General features: G+C 25.7%; 1 protein-coding gene across 2 annotated transcripts in view; it reads left to right on the top strand.

Annotated features, from left to right (window-relative positions):
* The window catches only part of LOC107453937 (DENN domain-containing protein 1B), a 28047-nt gene that overhangs the window by 1048 nt on the left and 12208 nt on the right, over window positions 1–14791 (top strand). Inside the window, exons 2-11 of one of the 2 annotated variants that reach the window (XM_043051074.3) lie at window positions 3711–3775; window positions 3905–3948; window positions 6447–6496; window positions 7925–8032; window positions 8120–8189; window positions 8866–8967; window positions 9877–9930; window positions 10519–10580; window positions 11108–11206; window positions 13975–14025. In XM_043051074.3, the coding sequence (XP_042907008.2) occupies window positions 3711–3775; window positions 3905–3948; window positions 6447–6496; window positions 7925–8032; window positions 8120–8189; window positions 8866–8967; window positions 9877–9930; window positions 10519–10580; window positions 11108–11206; window positions 13975–14025 (705 nt within the window). The remainder of the gene's footprint in view (window positions 1–3710; window positions 3776–3904; window positions 3949–6446; window positions 6497–7924; window positions 8033–8119; window positions 8190–8865; window positions 8968–9876; window positions 9931–10518; window positions 10581–11107; window positions 11207–13974; window positions 14026–14791) is intronic. The other variant, XM_087161712.1, reaches the window with a different exon arrangement.

Raw genomic sequence — 14791 nt, 5'->3', positions numbered from 1 at the left:
GCAACCACTTTAATTTTATTTAAAAAAATCTCCCTAAATTGTGATGTAGAAGAATTGAAATTAATATTTAGATTGATAACAATTTACAACTCCTAGTTACTACCTCTAATATAAACTGAATAGTTATTATTAGAGCCCAGATTTTGATGACCTAAAAAATCTCAACTAATGCCCTTAAAAAATGAAAAAAATGCCCTTAAAAAGTGCAAAAAATGCCCTTAATAATGCGAAAATTGCGCTAAAAATGCCTTATGACATGACTTAAATAAAGTAAAAATATCGATCTAAAACAATGTTTTACTCTTTAAAATTATGAGTCATTTCAAAAACTATAAAGCAATGCAATACTTGTTCTACGTTCATTAAAGTTTGAAAAATATGTTTTATATCCTAAAATAACAAAAAAAAGAAAAATATATTGATATCAAAACATTTTCATTTTGTATAGAAACTTTAATGAATATAACAACTTACATCTAATAATATTACTAAATATCAGAACAGGGTTTCCGCTACGGTAGCTTTTTTCGCAAAATGCGAAAAGACCCCTCAAAAATGCTAAAATTCAACAAAGCATTTTCGCATTTTTGCTAAAGGATTTTACTAAATTCCATTAAACAAAAATCAAGGAAATTCATAAAGTTATCAACAACTCGGTGGTTGTCTTTGGGGAATTCAGTTACAGCTCTAGATTGCAACTGGCAAGCTCTTGTTAGTGTTTTAATGGAAGACAAACGTCCTGTTGCTCAAGGGTTGTTAAAAAATATAACTACTTTTTTGTTTTTAGCAACCACTGCCATCATGGATAATATCATGTTCAACATTAATAAATTAAGCCTTATATTTCAAAAATCTAATTTAAATTTTGAATATGTTCAATCAAGTGTGAAGGCTTGTATTTCAAGTTTAGAAGAAATAAAAAATGGCACCGGCACTCATTATATGAGTTTTTTAGATGATGTGCCTAAGAAGGAAAGTGAAAAATTTGAGTTTCAGGGCCATATAATTTTAGATGAACTGAAACAGAGGGAAAGATTCCGTAATTTGATGCACAATTTTTTAAACTGTATCATTGAAAATATTACTGATAGATTGGGAGATTTGGATAAAATCGAAATGTTCAATATATTTATACCTAGCAGGATGCCCCATAGTTCGGAAGAATTACAGCATTATGGTGTAAAGGAAATCCGTTGCATTTTCAATTTGTTTTCGGAATCTCCCAGAAAAGATTTTCAGTTTACAGAAACTGAATTACTTTTTGAATGGGGATTATTTAAACACATCTTAATGCAACGATGTAAAAACATGTCATTTAATGAATTACTTTTATTTTTATATACCAATGATGTGTCTGAACCGTACCCATTAATAACTTCTGTTATAGAGTATTGTGCAACAATACCAATGCACACTGTTGACTGTGAAAGGGGCTTTAGCTGCCTTAATTTGATTAAAACTAATATTCGAAACAGGTTGTTAATCAACCATGTAAACAATTTGTTAATGATTAATATTGAGGGCCCTGAAAGTGCATTTAACTTTCAAGAAGCATTTGTAAAATGGGCAAACATGAAAGAAAGGAAGATTGTTAATTATAAACCAAAATGTTTTGATAAATAATAAATGTGTTTTTTTTTTTGTTATAGGTATTCTTTTTGATATTTTTGTACATTAAGCTATTCTTTGTCAGATAACTTACAGTACTTGTTTGATATAAAGTAATTTTATAAGCCTAATGGCATTTTAGCATTTTGCTAAAACTTTTTTTCAGATTTTAGCTTTTTTGCTAATGAATTTTTAGACTCAGCTTAAACCGTGTATCAGAATTACATTGGATTATTAAATGTTTTTCGATAATTTGAAATGTAAACAAGCATCTCTTGTCTGAAAGTAAATTTTTATAACTGGAGAAGCTTCTTTCAATGTCTACTGATGTTAATAGTGCGTATTTGAAAAAAGACGGTCTCAGTTACTGACAATTCTTCTTCAATTAGAAAAGTTGTTGTGTTCCAGTGTTCTTCTCCAAAACTTTGTTCAATTTAGCTGCTATACTTTGTCCTATTTTTCCCCTTGCTTTTTGCAACACTCGACTCAGTACATCAATATAATTTATTGCATTGCTAAGTCCGAGTTCTTGTTTCTCCAAGCTTGTAATTGTCGAGGACACAATAGCAAAGTTAGACTTGATAAATGCTAAATTTCCTTTGATTTTATCAGAAGCGAACACGTTTAGAGCTATCTTAATTGATGCAGCATCTTCTGAATCAAAACTACTGGCGATAGACTTCACTATCTTAAAATTTTCACTGTAGTATACGCATGCATCCAACCAGGTACCCCATCGTGTGATTACTGGTTTAGGGAGCAAAGCTGACTAGGAGCAAATGTTTTGAAACATTCTTTGAGAGTTACAATATGAAATGTAAAATTATGAGACAAATCTTGCATTTCATGTAATAAAAATACTCCAAAAAATAATAGAAATTGGAAAAAATTAACAAAAACCTTAAAAAATGTTTTAAAATGCAAAATACGCCCCAAAATTTTTTTAAAAAATGCCCTATGAATCTAAAAAAATGCTCTAAAGGACCAAAAATGCAAATGTCATCAAAATCCAGGCCTTAGTTATTATATAGCAAATAATATGGATCTTAAAGTTAAAGTATTAAGAGTACCATGTTCTTAGAAAAACCAATTAATAGTTTCAATAATTTTGGTTATATTTTCTATACATCATATATAATATGAATCAATCATAATTATAGTAGTATATAATGCAAGTACTGTGCATGATTTAATATCTAAAAAAATTTCCCCAATGACAAAAAAGATGTCAATTTATAATATCAAGCAAAGAATATTTTTGCAATGTTAAGCAAAAGATCTGCCATTTTAGATTTAAGCAAGAAAACGAGAGTGTGAAATCATTCGTTTGCTCTGTTCATTATGGTTGTACAAAAATTTGGACTCCCTCAAGCAATTGCTTAGGCATAAAATGAGATAGATTAAAAGTAGAACATTTCCGAGTATTGCTAAAAATATCAATATGTCTTTGTGCCTCTGCATCTCCACAAAAGGTGCCCACTTTGAAACCAATTAAATTCAGTTACTAGTAAAAGTCTTCTCTTATTATAATTTGTTATATTTTGTTAATTTATTTTTATTAAGTTTCAACTAAAAATTGATTGTTTTTTTTAAAAAAGGAAATGAGATAGTCAATAACGATTGAAATAAAAGAAAAAAGGTGTGTTGGGGGAATAATGTAAGAACCCAAGATATTGTAGGATGTCGAAATTTTTAAAAATAAAATTAATTTTTAAATATTTGAGGAAAACTGGCAAAATAGAATAGTTATTATGATTGGAATTTTTCAAAATATGGAATGATTTCCAGAAATCCTGGTCAATTGATGAGGTAAAATATTTAATGATATTATCAAAGGAAAACATAATACCTTTACCAGTAATGGAAGAGTGTTGATTCTTTCTTGCAGATTATCTTAATTTTAAACTTATTTTTTATATTCTTAAAATCATCGCTCAGTCAAATTTTAAGTTATGTTTTAATCATAAATATAACTTCTCGTGCCTGGAAATATTAGCTTTTTTTGTAGAATGTACCTTATTTATTTGCTTAATGGTTGAATAAAATCTGGAATATTTTAGGAGTAAATGAATTTTATTTATTTGATTTTTTTTTCATTATAGGAAAAACCCTCATCTTATTTTTGAAGTTTTCTGTGAAATCGGAATTCCTCCTGAATCGAATAGAGGTATTTTTCATTTATGGTACTGTTAAATGAAGAATTTAAATGTTGTTGTAAATTTATTAAAGTATGCATTAGTTGTAGCAGTAACAATTTTGTAAATGTAATTCGGTGATTTTTTTCTCTCTTCTTTAGAACCATGGATAACATGGAAGTATCCTTACAACTATAAGCACAATGTAAGTTTTCTTCCTCTTAATATTGTTTAACAGAAACTCTTGATTGTATGTTAGTGTTCTCAGTATTCCAAAATTCATGTGTCCATTTTTGCAAACATGAATAATCACTGTTATTATAAAAGCGTGCAAAACATTTAAAAAAATTGCTGCCAAAATTAAAAAGCAAGGAGTACAAAAAGAATTAAAAATTCACATAAAAATATAGGGTTGCAAGCACTATTCAGAGATGTTAGAAGGAGTTGCAAATTGTATGTGATAAACAAAATTTTACTGTATCATTTTATTTCTTCTATATTTCCACGCATGCTATATAATTTATGACCTATATAGATACAAGGGATGCTCAAAGATTTTCCAAACTGTGGGGGCAGTAGGACCCATTTGAGAAACATCTGGTAAATGGTAAGTTTGAGGAGTGCCATGTAAGGGAATATGGTCTAAATAAAATGAAGAAAGATTTTTGTTTAGTGTTTTTAAGTATTATGCACCCTTTCTAGTTTCTCTTCATACCACATCTGCCACGCATCTATCTTGTTTCTCTATCTTTTAGTAGCCATAGTAGTACTATCGTGTAAGTTTGACCCCAGTCAGATGACATGGACAGGACCTGAGCTGGCACCTCTACCTCCAAACATTCATTTCACAATCAATGAGTGAACTTATATTCATGAGATATTTAGCATACACTTTGCTTCATATACATGCCAGTTATTTAGTTAACAAGATAAACTCACTATCTTCAGCTTTGCAACCAGGGTTGGCAAGGTTTAGGACAGAATGGATTAATCCACGGTTTAAACCCTGGTTTAAACCGTCCTGTCCAAAACCCCTTTGTCCAAAACTGTCTTAAACTGTCCAAAACCCTTTTACTCAAATTATGTCACAATTTTATCTGAACAATATTTAAGAGGTAAAATAAATATAGAACTAATAACATATTGATAATTAAAATATACTAGAGAATATTTGTTTTTAAAAGTAATAATGTTTTATTAATATTGTTTGAATCTTCAATTTAAACAAAGGAAGATTAATCAGTAATCAAGTTCAATTGGTCCTCTCATTCAATAGTACATAACTGAAGTTTGGCCTTGCCATACAGGTTAAAATATTAGGGACTAAGTGCTTGGTTCGTCATAAACAGGTTTATTTATCTATAGTACTATTCAAGAATACTTTTATTTCATTCATGTTCAATTCTTTTAGCATAGTGGTGATACATCACCAGTGTCAGCCCTTCAAAACTGTTAATACATTTTTCAGTTATTTTGTATTTTCAATTTAAACTAATATACTTATATTTAAAAAAAAAAATTTTTTAAATAGATGTCTTTTTTATCATCCTGTAATGCAGAAATTATAACACTTTTTTTTTAAAAAAAATATTGTGAAAAATAAAAGGTTAATTTTTGAACAAATTTAGTATTTTTTTTTAAGAAAAATTATTTTTTAATATTGCCATATTTATCCTTATGCAAAAATATTATTTATCAGTATTAAAAGCATATTTATATTTAAAGGATTAGGTATCACTTTTGTTGTTGAATGAATTGTGGAACTTCAAAAATTATAAGCCTTTTTCTATTATATTATATTATTTTCTTTTAATAAGTTATAGTAAATTGTATAAAAAATATCAAATATTTATTGATACATGTAATTATTATGTGTACAATGGTTACACCTATAGAATTTTTACCTTTTACCAAAGTTCAAGATTTTGAACACTTTAAGACAGTTTAGGACAGTTTTACCCAGTTTAAGACAGTAAAATCCACGTGTCCTGTTCAAAACCAGTTTAGGACGTCCAAAACCCCAACCCTGTTTGCAACCCTATGTTCCTTTAGGAATTTTTATTCTTTTTATACGTCTGCTTTTGTCTTTTTATTTTGGCTAAGCATTTGTCGAAATCTTATTTAATAAAATTTATGCATAAAAAAAAATCTCATTTACAAATACAAATATTTTCTATTACAACATAAATAGTGTGAAATTGAATTAAATAACATTGAAAGATATTACTGATATATTTAAAAAAATTTATAATGTGTCAGATAAATTAAAACAATAAAAATTGTTTTTATGTCTTCAACAAAACAATGTTAGTGTTATTAATCTTTTGTTGTCATATGGCAACTTAAATTCTATTGAGTATAAACAAAACACGCCCACAAAGAGTTAATATCAAACTTTTTAATGAATTTTATTGTTCAGTTAACTGGTTATCTCTTATCACTTTTTTTTTATGTTTAATATCTAATATAGTTTTATTGCAACTTAATTAACAAACAAAATTTTCAAATTAATATAATTTGATTTACTGTTTCACACCAAAAGAAACATTTATTGTAATCCATAGTTATTTTTAGAAATATGAAGGCCTTGGTTCTACTATGTCATTGAAAAGCTATATTAATGTTTCACTCTTCATTTTCTCCTAAAGGAAAAGTATCCTTAATTAGTTGTAATTATTCTAATCGAGAATTTTTCCTTTCTAGGAAATTCTGAAGTCTCTTCCTGGTTTTGCTTATCCTTGTGAATTCAACAAGTAAAAATAAATATTTATGCTTTTTGAACTCTCTTGTCTATTAAATTCATTTTATTGTTAAATTTAGTGCTTCTTTTTAACTGTACACTAGCTTATAGTAAATAATTTCTGTTAAACTGTAAATTAAAAAAATATATTTATGTAGGATTAGATAACTCTCGAGTCCTATAAAAAAAAACTTATTAAAGAGTAGATTCTGCTATTTTTGGTAAGCTCTAGTCTCTCTGATAGTCAAAAATGCTGTGATGCTATATCAATATGTATGTGGAGCAGTAGTGGCACAATTCTTTAAAAAAGATAATCAGTTTATTTATTTAATAACTTTAACAAATTTTGTTTTTGTTATCTAAAGAGTTGTTTTAGTAATAACAGAATTTGAATTGTTTTTTTAAAAATATATAATTTTGTCAATTCTATGAAGTTATTTATCAGCTGTCATTTAGAAAGAAATTATTATTAATTATTAAGTTTTCTGAAGTTTGAACTACCCCACTTCCCCCTGCACAAAGTTAATTTGCACATTAGCTAGGTTAACTTTAAGTAATAAGAAGAAAAAAACAAACAAAAATATTTTACTTATTATGCCAAAATGTATGGTTAAAGTTTCTTAATACAGATAGGACACCAGTGTCTCTTTTATATATTTTTCCTGGTGTTCAAATTACAAGCAAAAATATATTTTAATATTTTTTGATTATAAAAATAACAGTATAATAGTTACTAAAAAAACTATTAGGTCATCGGAATTATATTTTTACTAAACTATAAAATTTTTAAAAAAAAGTTTGAAAAAAAAAAAATTCATTTTCAAAAAGTTATCAATAATTGATTTCGTAAATTAAAGAAATTGCAATTATCAATAACTGTTTCTTTTTTATCTAAATAATTGCAAATTTAAAAAAATCATTGTTTGGAAGTGAGCCGAAGATTTTACGTTTAACGCAAAAAAAGATATCTGTGCTTTTTTTTTTGTCTTGTATTTCATAATAATAATTTATTAAAATGCTAAAAATAACATTTTTCACTTATTTTGAAATAAATTAATTCAAAATAATGAGAAAAAAAGTAAGAAAATATTTTAAATAAAAGTTCTGCATCAAAGGGTTCAAGATTATTGAACTTATTTAAGTGATTGATTTAATTCAAATTTGTTAAAGAATTCATATTACGTATTTCTCACTTATCTAGATCAGAAACTATTTCTCACTTATTTTATATTTGAGATTAGATAAAATAAAAATTGTATTTTCTTTAATAATCCTTTGGAATATTTTTATCAAAATGTCAAAATTAATTGAATGTTATGTAAAGAAATGAAATTGTAGAAAAATCAAAATAATCTTATATAGTTTCTCTTTTTTTATTTCAATAAATGCAGTAAAAAATGAAGAATAAATTTTTTTATTAGTTTCGTAATGCCTCTTTTAGTATTGCTGTGCAACATTTTTCCTTTGTTCTAACCAACATTGACAGCCAGTGGACATTTGGGTTTTGTCGACATGCTTCTAATTCTTCCACTTGCTATGTCATGCTCAGGTAAATAAATTTTTTAATGTAATCTTAATATGTTGCTTACTTATTCTGTTTTTTCCCCTCCTGAAGGTTTTGTTTTCTTTTTTTCAGTTATTTACCTTGGCATGAAGTTTTTTATAAAATTTTAAATCATGTAGCTGAATTAACAAGTAAACAAGAGGTTTGAAATTTATTTACTTATTTGAACTTATAATTTTATGATTTTTTTATCTGCTTCCCTTAACTTTCTGTTTTCTTTACTCTCCTATATTTATTTTTGGTGCATTTCTTTTAAGTAAAAAAAAAAGAAGATTTGTTTTTTAAAGTAAAAAGTGTTTAGTTTAAATTTAATCGAATTAAAACTATTCTTATAGTGCAAATATGACTAGCCATTTGAAAATTTATAAATTTCTTTTATTATTTTAGTTATGCTCTTGCATTTTAAATTTCATTTCAAAATTATTTCTATTGATTAATATTTTAAAAAATTTAATAATTAAATTTTTTACTGATTTGAAATTATTTCTTTAAAAACCCCCACCTATTTCTAACATTTTTATAAACAGTTCTTTCCTATGTCATTTGAAAATAGCAGTTAATAACTTTTATTGTGCTTGTCAATTATTTGAGGAATGCAGATTAAATGTTTATTAAAATGATTTTTTTTATGCTTTTTTCTGAATAGAATCTCTTTCAAATTACATTATTGTAATTATGATTTCTATTTTTTCTTCTTTATTTTTTCAGTTTATGTCATATCTTGATTTTCTAGCTGATTCTGGAGAAAATTTCTATACGTTATGTATTATTTTAAAAAAACATTTTGATGAATGAAGTTTTCAATTTTCCTGTTACAGGCATCGAAATCTAAAGAGCTGCATCTATTCTTAGAAAACTTATACAATTCCCAAATACCTGAATCTGGCTTAGAGCTCAGGGTGATATCAGCTAAAAATGAGGTATATTTTTTACTGTTCTCTTATTATTTTTTTTGTTTTTACTGTTTCATATTTATATACTACTTATGATTTCAGTAAAATTCTGATTATCTAGCTTAAGGGCTTATAAACTTTGAAACATTGTGACACATTTTTTAGGACTAATTCCATAGTGATTGCCACTATTTAGAAGCTGAATCCATAGTGATAACCACTTTTTAGAAATGGATTCCATAGTGAATCCTACTATTCAGAAACTATGAAACTATCTTAGTGACTATGACTTTTTAGAAACTAAATCCACGGTGACATTTACTCTTTAGAGACTAAATCTATTATGACTCCCTACTTTTTAAAAACTGAATTTTTCATAAATTTCTTCATTCTTATCACACTTAACTTTTTCTGAGTTTTTATTTTTCTAAAGAGGTTATTATTTTTTTTTCAGAACACATTTTCTTTTTAAAAGAGATTATTATAAGTTATTGAAACAATATAGGGTTTAAATTTTTATGACTTAAGAGATTGAACATAATAAAAACTTAAATAATAAACTTGAAAAGAAATTTGTATGAATACAGCTCCTTGCAAAACAAAAAGATGGGAAGAATGGTTTTCTGAAGTGAGGAACGATGGTTAAGAAAATGTGTGTGTTGATAACTTGGAGTATTTTTTATTTTTGATGATGTTTTGAGTTATCAAGTTTCACTATACTTGCACTTTAAGTTTACATTTTATAGTTATAAAAGAGCTAGCCGACCTTGTGCATATCCTTATTGTTTGAATCTTCTATCACCAAAAATTCATTTTAAAGAATGAAATGTCTTTTATTTAAATCTGTACATGTTAATAAGTTAGTGATTATTAGTATTGATAATAGTTTGTTTTTTATTAAAATTGTAAAATAAAATATTTGATTTTCATTTTTAGGATTTTATTACTGTCAGCCCTGATAAAGAGAAATTACCCAGCATTCCTGAAAATGTAAGAAAAGATTTGTGTTATTTTTACATACATTAGAATCTTTTTTTTAATGAATTGCTCTTATTTTCTTTTAAAATTGTTTTACAACTAATATTCATTTAAACTTATTGCAGCAAATTATTTCAATATTCATGAATTAATTCCATTTTCTGAAATGAAAGTTTGTAAATTTTATTAGTTGCTTAATTAATAAATTTTATTATGACGTTTTGCTCCAATTGTTCCAAAATAAATGCTTCGAACATTTTGCTAAATTAGATTTCCTTTTAGAAAATAGATACTTTCTTTAAATAGCAGTAGACTTTCCCTATTAATGTAAGCATAACTAAAATGAACTAATATGTCATGTTTACATTATTAGGAATGAATATTATTAAAAACTGTTTACACTGCATTGAAAGATTACCTACTTTTGAATTAGTAAATCTATTGCTTCAATAGCTCTAAAGTATTATTTAAGTAAAGTAAAGTAAACCTGAAATATTAATATCTCAGTACCCAATCATATCATTTCTCTAATGATAACATGGGACATAAATATGAAGCAACAATTTGAGATTCATTATTTATATTTCTTTTTCTTTTTAGAGAAATATGACAGAGTATTTTAATGCAGTTGATGCCCAGAATATGATGGTAATCTTTGCTAGGTAAATATGTAATTCATAAGTCTTGTTCATTAATTAGCTTTTTTTATTATTCAATGTTAATGTATGAAAATTTAGTAACCCAGCATTTAAAGAACTAAAAAAAAGTACAGTAAAAATTAAAGTACTTTGTATTGGTTTTATGCAAGCATTTCTCCATGGATCTAATATAAATCTGTACAATTATGTATTTTTATGTCTAGCACTTTTTTGTATAGGGTAGAGAGTTTTTAATTTTGATTCCTATTTTCTGCTAAGTGTTAGTTAAATTTTTGGAGAGGGCACTTTTTACGTATATATGCTATTCTGATATGCCTGCCAAGCAAAAGGCTCATATTATAAAGAGAAAACAGATACATACTTTTTAAGAAATTTAAAAAGAAATAAAAGGTTAAATCGTTATAAGAAAAAAAGAATATTAATTTTGTGTTATGAAAGAAAGACTTGAGTTGCTTATGCTTTACGATAAATTAATATGTGTTTGCTGTTTTAATTGTTAAGAAATATTTATTAGTTTATTTTCTTTTAAGCATGTTACATGAGAGGAGAATATTAATTTCATCCAAAAAACTTAGTCGATTGAGTGCCTGTGTCCAAGCAGCAAATGCTCTCATCTATCCTATGCATTGGTTAGTTTTTATTCCTTCTTTATTTTGTAAAGAATATATTGTAAGTTATAATTTGTTTTTATTCAGTTTAGCATAACATTGTTTTGTTTTATCCTAAACATATTATGAACATTATTTCTTTTTAAGTAGATAATGCAGTTTTTTAGACCAATCAGAGGAATTAATGTAAAGATAATAATAACAGGGTGATCACTCATTATGGAAACAGGGAGAAGCTAGAATTATCGGGGAATTTGGAAATATTATTAAGAAACTTCTCAGAAAAATATACCCTCAACTCTAGAATATCAACAATTAACAGTTTTGTTGGCCATATTCATTTCAATGAATATTATTTTATTGCTATGCACAGAGTGTTTTTCAGTTTATTATTGCGCGCTTTTATGTAACCAATTATATTTTTTAAGACATATCCAGTTGTCCTTTTATTTATTTATTTTTTTCGTCATCAATGCTAGTTGAATAAATAATTCATTTTTAAACAGTTCAACCTTATAATTTCGGTTTTTTTTATTATTTAAGATGTGAGGTTTTAAAAAAACAGCTCTTATCAGTCTGAAACTTGTAATAAAATTTATAATAAATGATTTTAAGCAAAGTCTTAAATGTTAAATATCAGGAGAATTTTGGCTTAGAACACCGAACATTTTTAGTTCGAAAAATAAATAATTTCGATTTAATTTTTTTCTTCTTCTGTACTTAGAAACAAAGTCTTAATACATGTTAATGTATCTGCAAGCATTTGAATTGCTTAAAAATTTATGTTAATTTAATATATCCGAAAACTTTGCTAATTTTCTCTGGAAATCTCATGGAATTTGGTTTTGTTTAGAGAGTGGTCACCCTGTAATGATTATAAAATACCCTATTTACATCTTTCATTTTCAACTTTTTTTAAAATTATGGTATCTAAGCTTTAGTTTTTATTATTATTATTATTTTGTTTATTTAATGCATTTTGACTAGTTACCACCTGGTTCAAAAAAAAATAATTGATTACAAAAAAGTAATTAATAATAAGCAAAAAACTTTTTTTTTAATGCAGAATTCACTGTATCACTTTAAATGTACTGCCAAATATTTATAAGAGCAGATTAAAATCTAAAAATATTCACCACACAAACCGTTATGCTTTTTTTTTCCTGGTAAAAAAAGTTCATTATTTTTATTTACATAATTTAAATTATTTTAATCATAAATAACATTAATTTTTTCAATGAAAAATGAAATGAATCAGTTTGAGTATACTATCAAATTCAGAATTATTATAATAAATTTCATAAGTTACATATAATCATTAATTTGAATGTTGTATTAATTCAGTTTTATTTATGAATATATTTTCGCAACACAGATTGAAATCTAGAAATATGCTTTGAACAAACTTTAATTAATAATTTATTTTATTTAAGAATATGATTCTAAAGCATGTGATCTAAAATCCTAACAGTTTATTTGAAGATTTTTAATTTGATTGGTAGATTTAATTATAAATAAAAAATATTTGCACATTGACGTTTTTTTATTACTATACAAGAGTATGAGGTAATAATGTGGAAACAATGTAATAAGCAAAAATATACAATTTTGAAGGCAAGTAGCCATTAAGCAAGTAATTCACTGTTCACTGTTAGCTAGCAAAGTACTGTAAGCAAAAACATCTCATGAGTGCTAAAATTAATAATATCCATTTAATGATTCAATACCTAGAAAATAAATTTTAAAAAAATGTTTATGCATTCTTAAATGAATTCCAAAAAAAGAAAAAATGTCTTATATAGATCTAATTGTACTTTTCTGTAAGTTTGTTGAACTAATATAACACAGATTGAAATCTAGAAATATGCTTTGAACAAACTTTAATTAATAATTTATTTTATTAAAGAATATGATTCTAAAGCATGTGATCTAAAATCCCAACAGTTTATTTGAAGATTTTTAATTTGATTGGTAGATTTAATTATAAATAAAAAATATTTGCACATTGACGTTTTTTTATTACTATACAAGAGTATGAGGTAATAATGTGGAAACAATGTAATAAGCAAAAATATACAATTTTGAAGGCAAGTAGCCATTAAGCAAGTAATTCACTGTTAGCTAGCAAAGTACTGTAAGCAAAAACATCTCATGAGTGCTAAAATTAATAACATCCATTTAATGATTCAATACCTAGAAAATAAATTTTAAAAAAATGTTTATGCATTCTTAAATGAATTAAAAAAAAAAATGTCTTATATAGCTCTAATTGTACTTTTCTGTAAGTTTGTTGAACTAATATAACACAGATTGAAATCTAGAAATATGCTTTGAACAAACTTTAATTAATAATTTATTTTATTAAAGAATATGATTCTAAAGCATGTGATCTAAAATCCCAACAGTTTATTTGAAGATTTTTAATTTGATTGGTAGATTTAATTACAAATAAAAAATATTTGCACATTGACGTTTTTTTATTACTATACAAGAATATGAAGTAATAATGTGGAAACAATGTAATAAGCAAAAATATACAATTTTGAAGGCAAGTAGCCATTAAGCAAGTAATTCACTGTTAGCTAGCCAAGTACTGTAAGCAAAAACATCTGATGAGTGCTAAAATTAATAACATCCATTTAATGATTCAATGCCTAGAAAATAAATTTAAAAAAAATGTTTATGCATTCTTAAATGAATTTAAAAAAAATGTCTTAGATATATCTAATTGTACTTTTCTGTAAGTTTGTTGAACTAATATAGTTATGCATTTCAAATATTATTTTCAGGCAACATATATTTATTCCTGTTTTGCCAAAGCATCTTTCAGATTATTTGAGGTTAGTGATCTTTTTATGAATATGTCTTACAGTTTGATGTGTTACAAAATAATATTTTATTGCAATATTTATTGAATTAATTATTTTACTGCAATTACGGAAAACATTTTGAGTTGTTCTTTACAGATTAGCAATACTATCTTTTATCGCACTCTTTAAAAATAAGAAATAGGTGTGACAGGGATTTGACAAGAACCGCTGAGAGAAAAAGATTAAATTGGAATAGATTTCCATATATTGGAATGGGGTGGAATCATTAACTAAATTATTAGAATTTTTCAATGTATTGAGTGATTTCCAGAAATCAAGTTTAGTACATGAAGAGCATGATTTTAGCACAAGAAAACTCAAATCTATGATTAGAATTCCAACTATGTTGTTTAATTGTTTAGTATCGCAATTTTTACGTATCTTTCAGATTCTATAAGTTGAAGATAAAGATTGCATGTAGTTTGTCCAAAATCTTATCAGAGACTTATGTAAATTATTTAATAAAATTTAACTTAATTTGCAAAATTATCATTGAATGATATGAATACATTGGTTTAATGATATATTTAAAAAAATTAAAGTGCATGTTATAAATATATTATACAAACGATAATGTTAGACACTTTAAAAAAGGGCAGGCACATTAATTTAAAGAGGAGTGTTTTTGTCTTGTGATCTGGGTGAAGAAATGAGAAAATTTGGTGACCTATTAGTTTTACCATTAAATAAAAATTATATAAGCATATTATTTTGACAATATAGAAATTGTTTTAAG

Source organism: Parasteatoda tepidariorum, chromosome 4 (genome assembly GCF_982258835.1).
Source record: "Parasteatoda tepidariorum strain Cologne lab strain chromosome 4, Ptep-v5.0, whole genome shotgun sequence".
NCBI lineage: Eukaryota > Metazoa > Arthropoda > Arachnida > Araneae > Theridiidae > Parasteatoda > Parasteatoda tepidariorum.
Note: the sequence above shows the minus strand (reverse complement) of the source record. Positions and strands in the feature narration are given on the sequence as shown.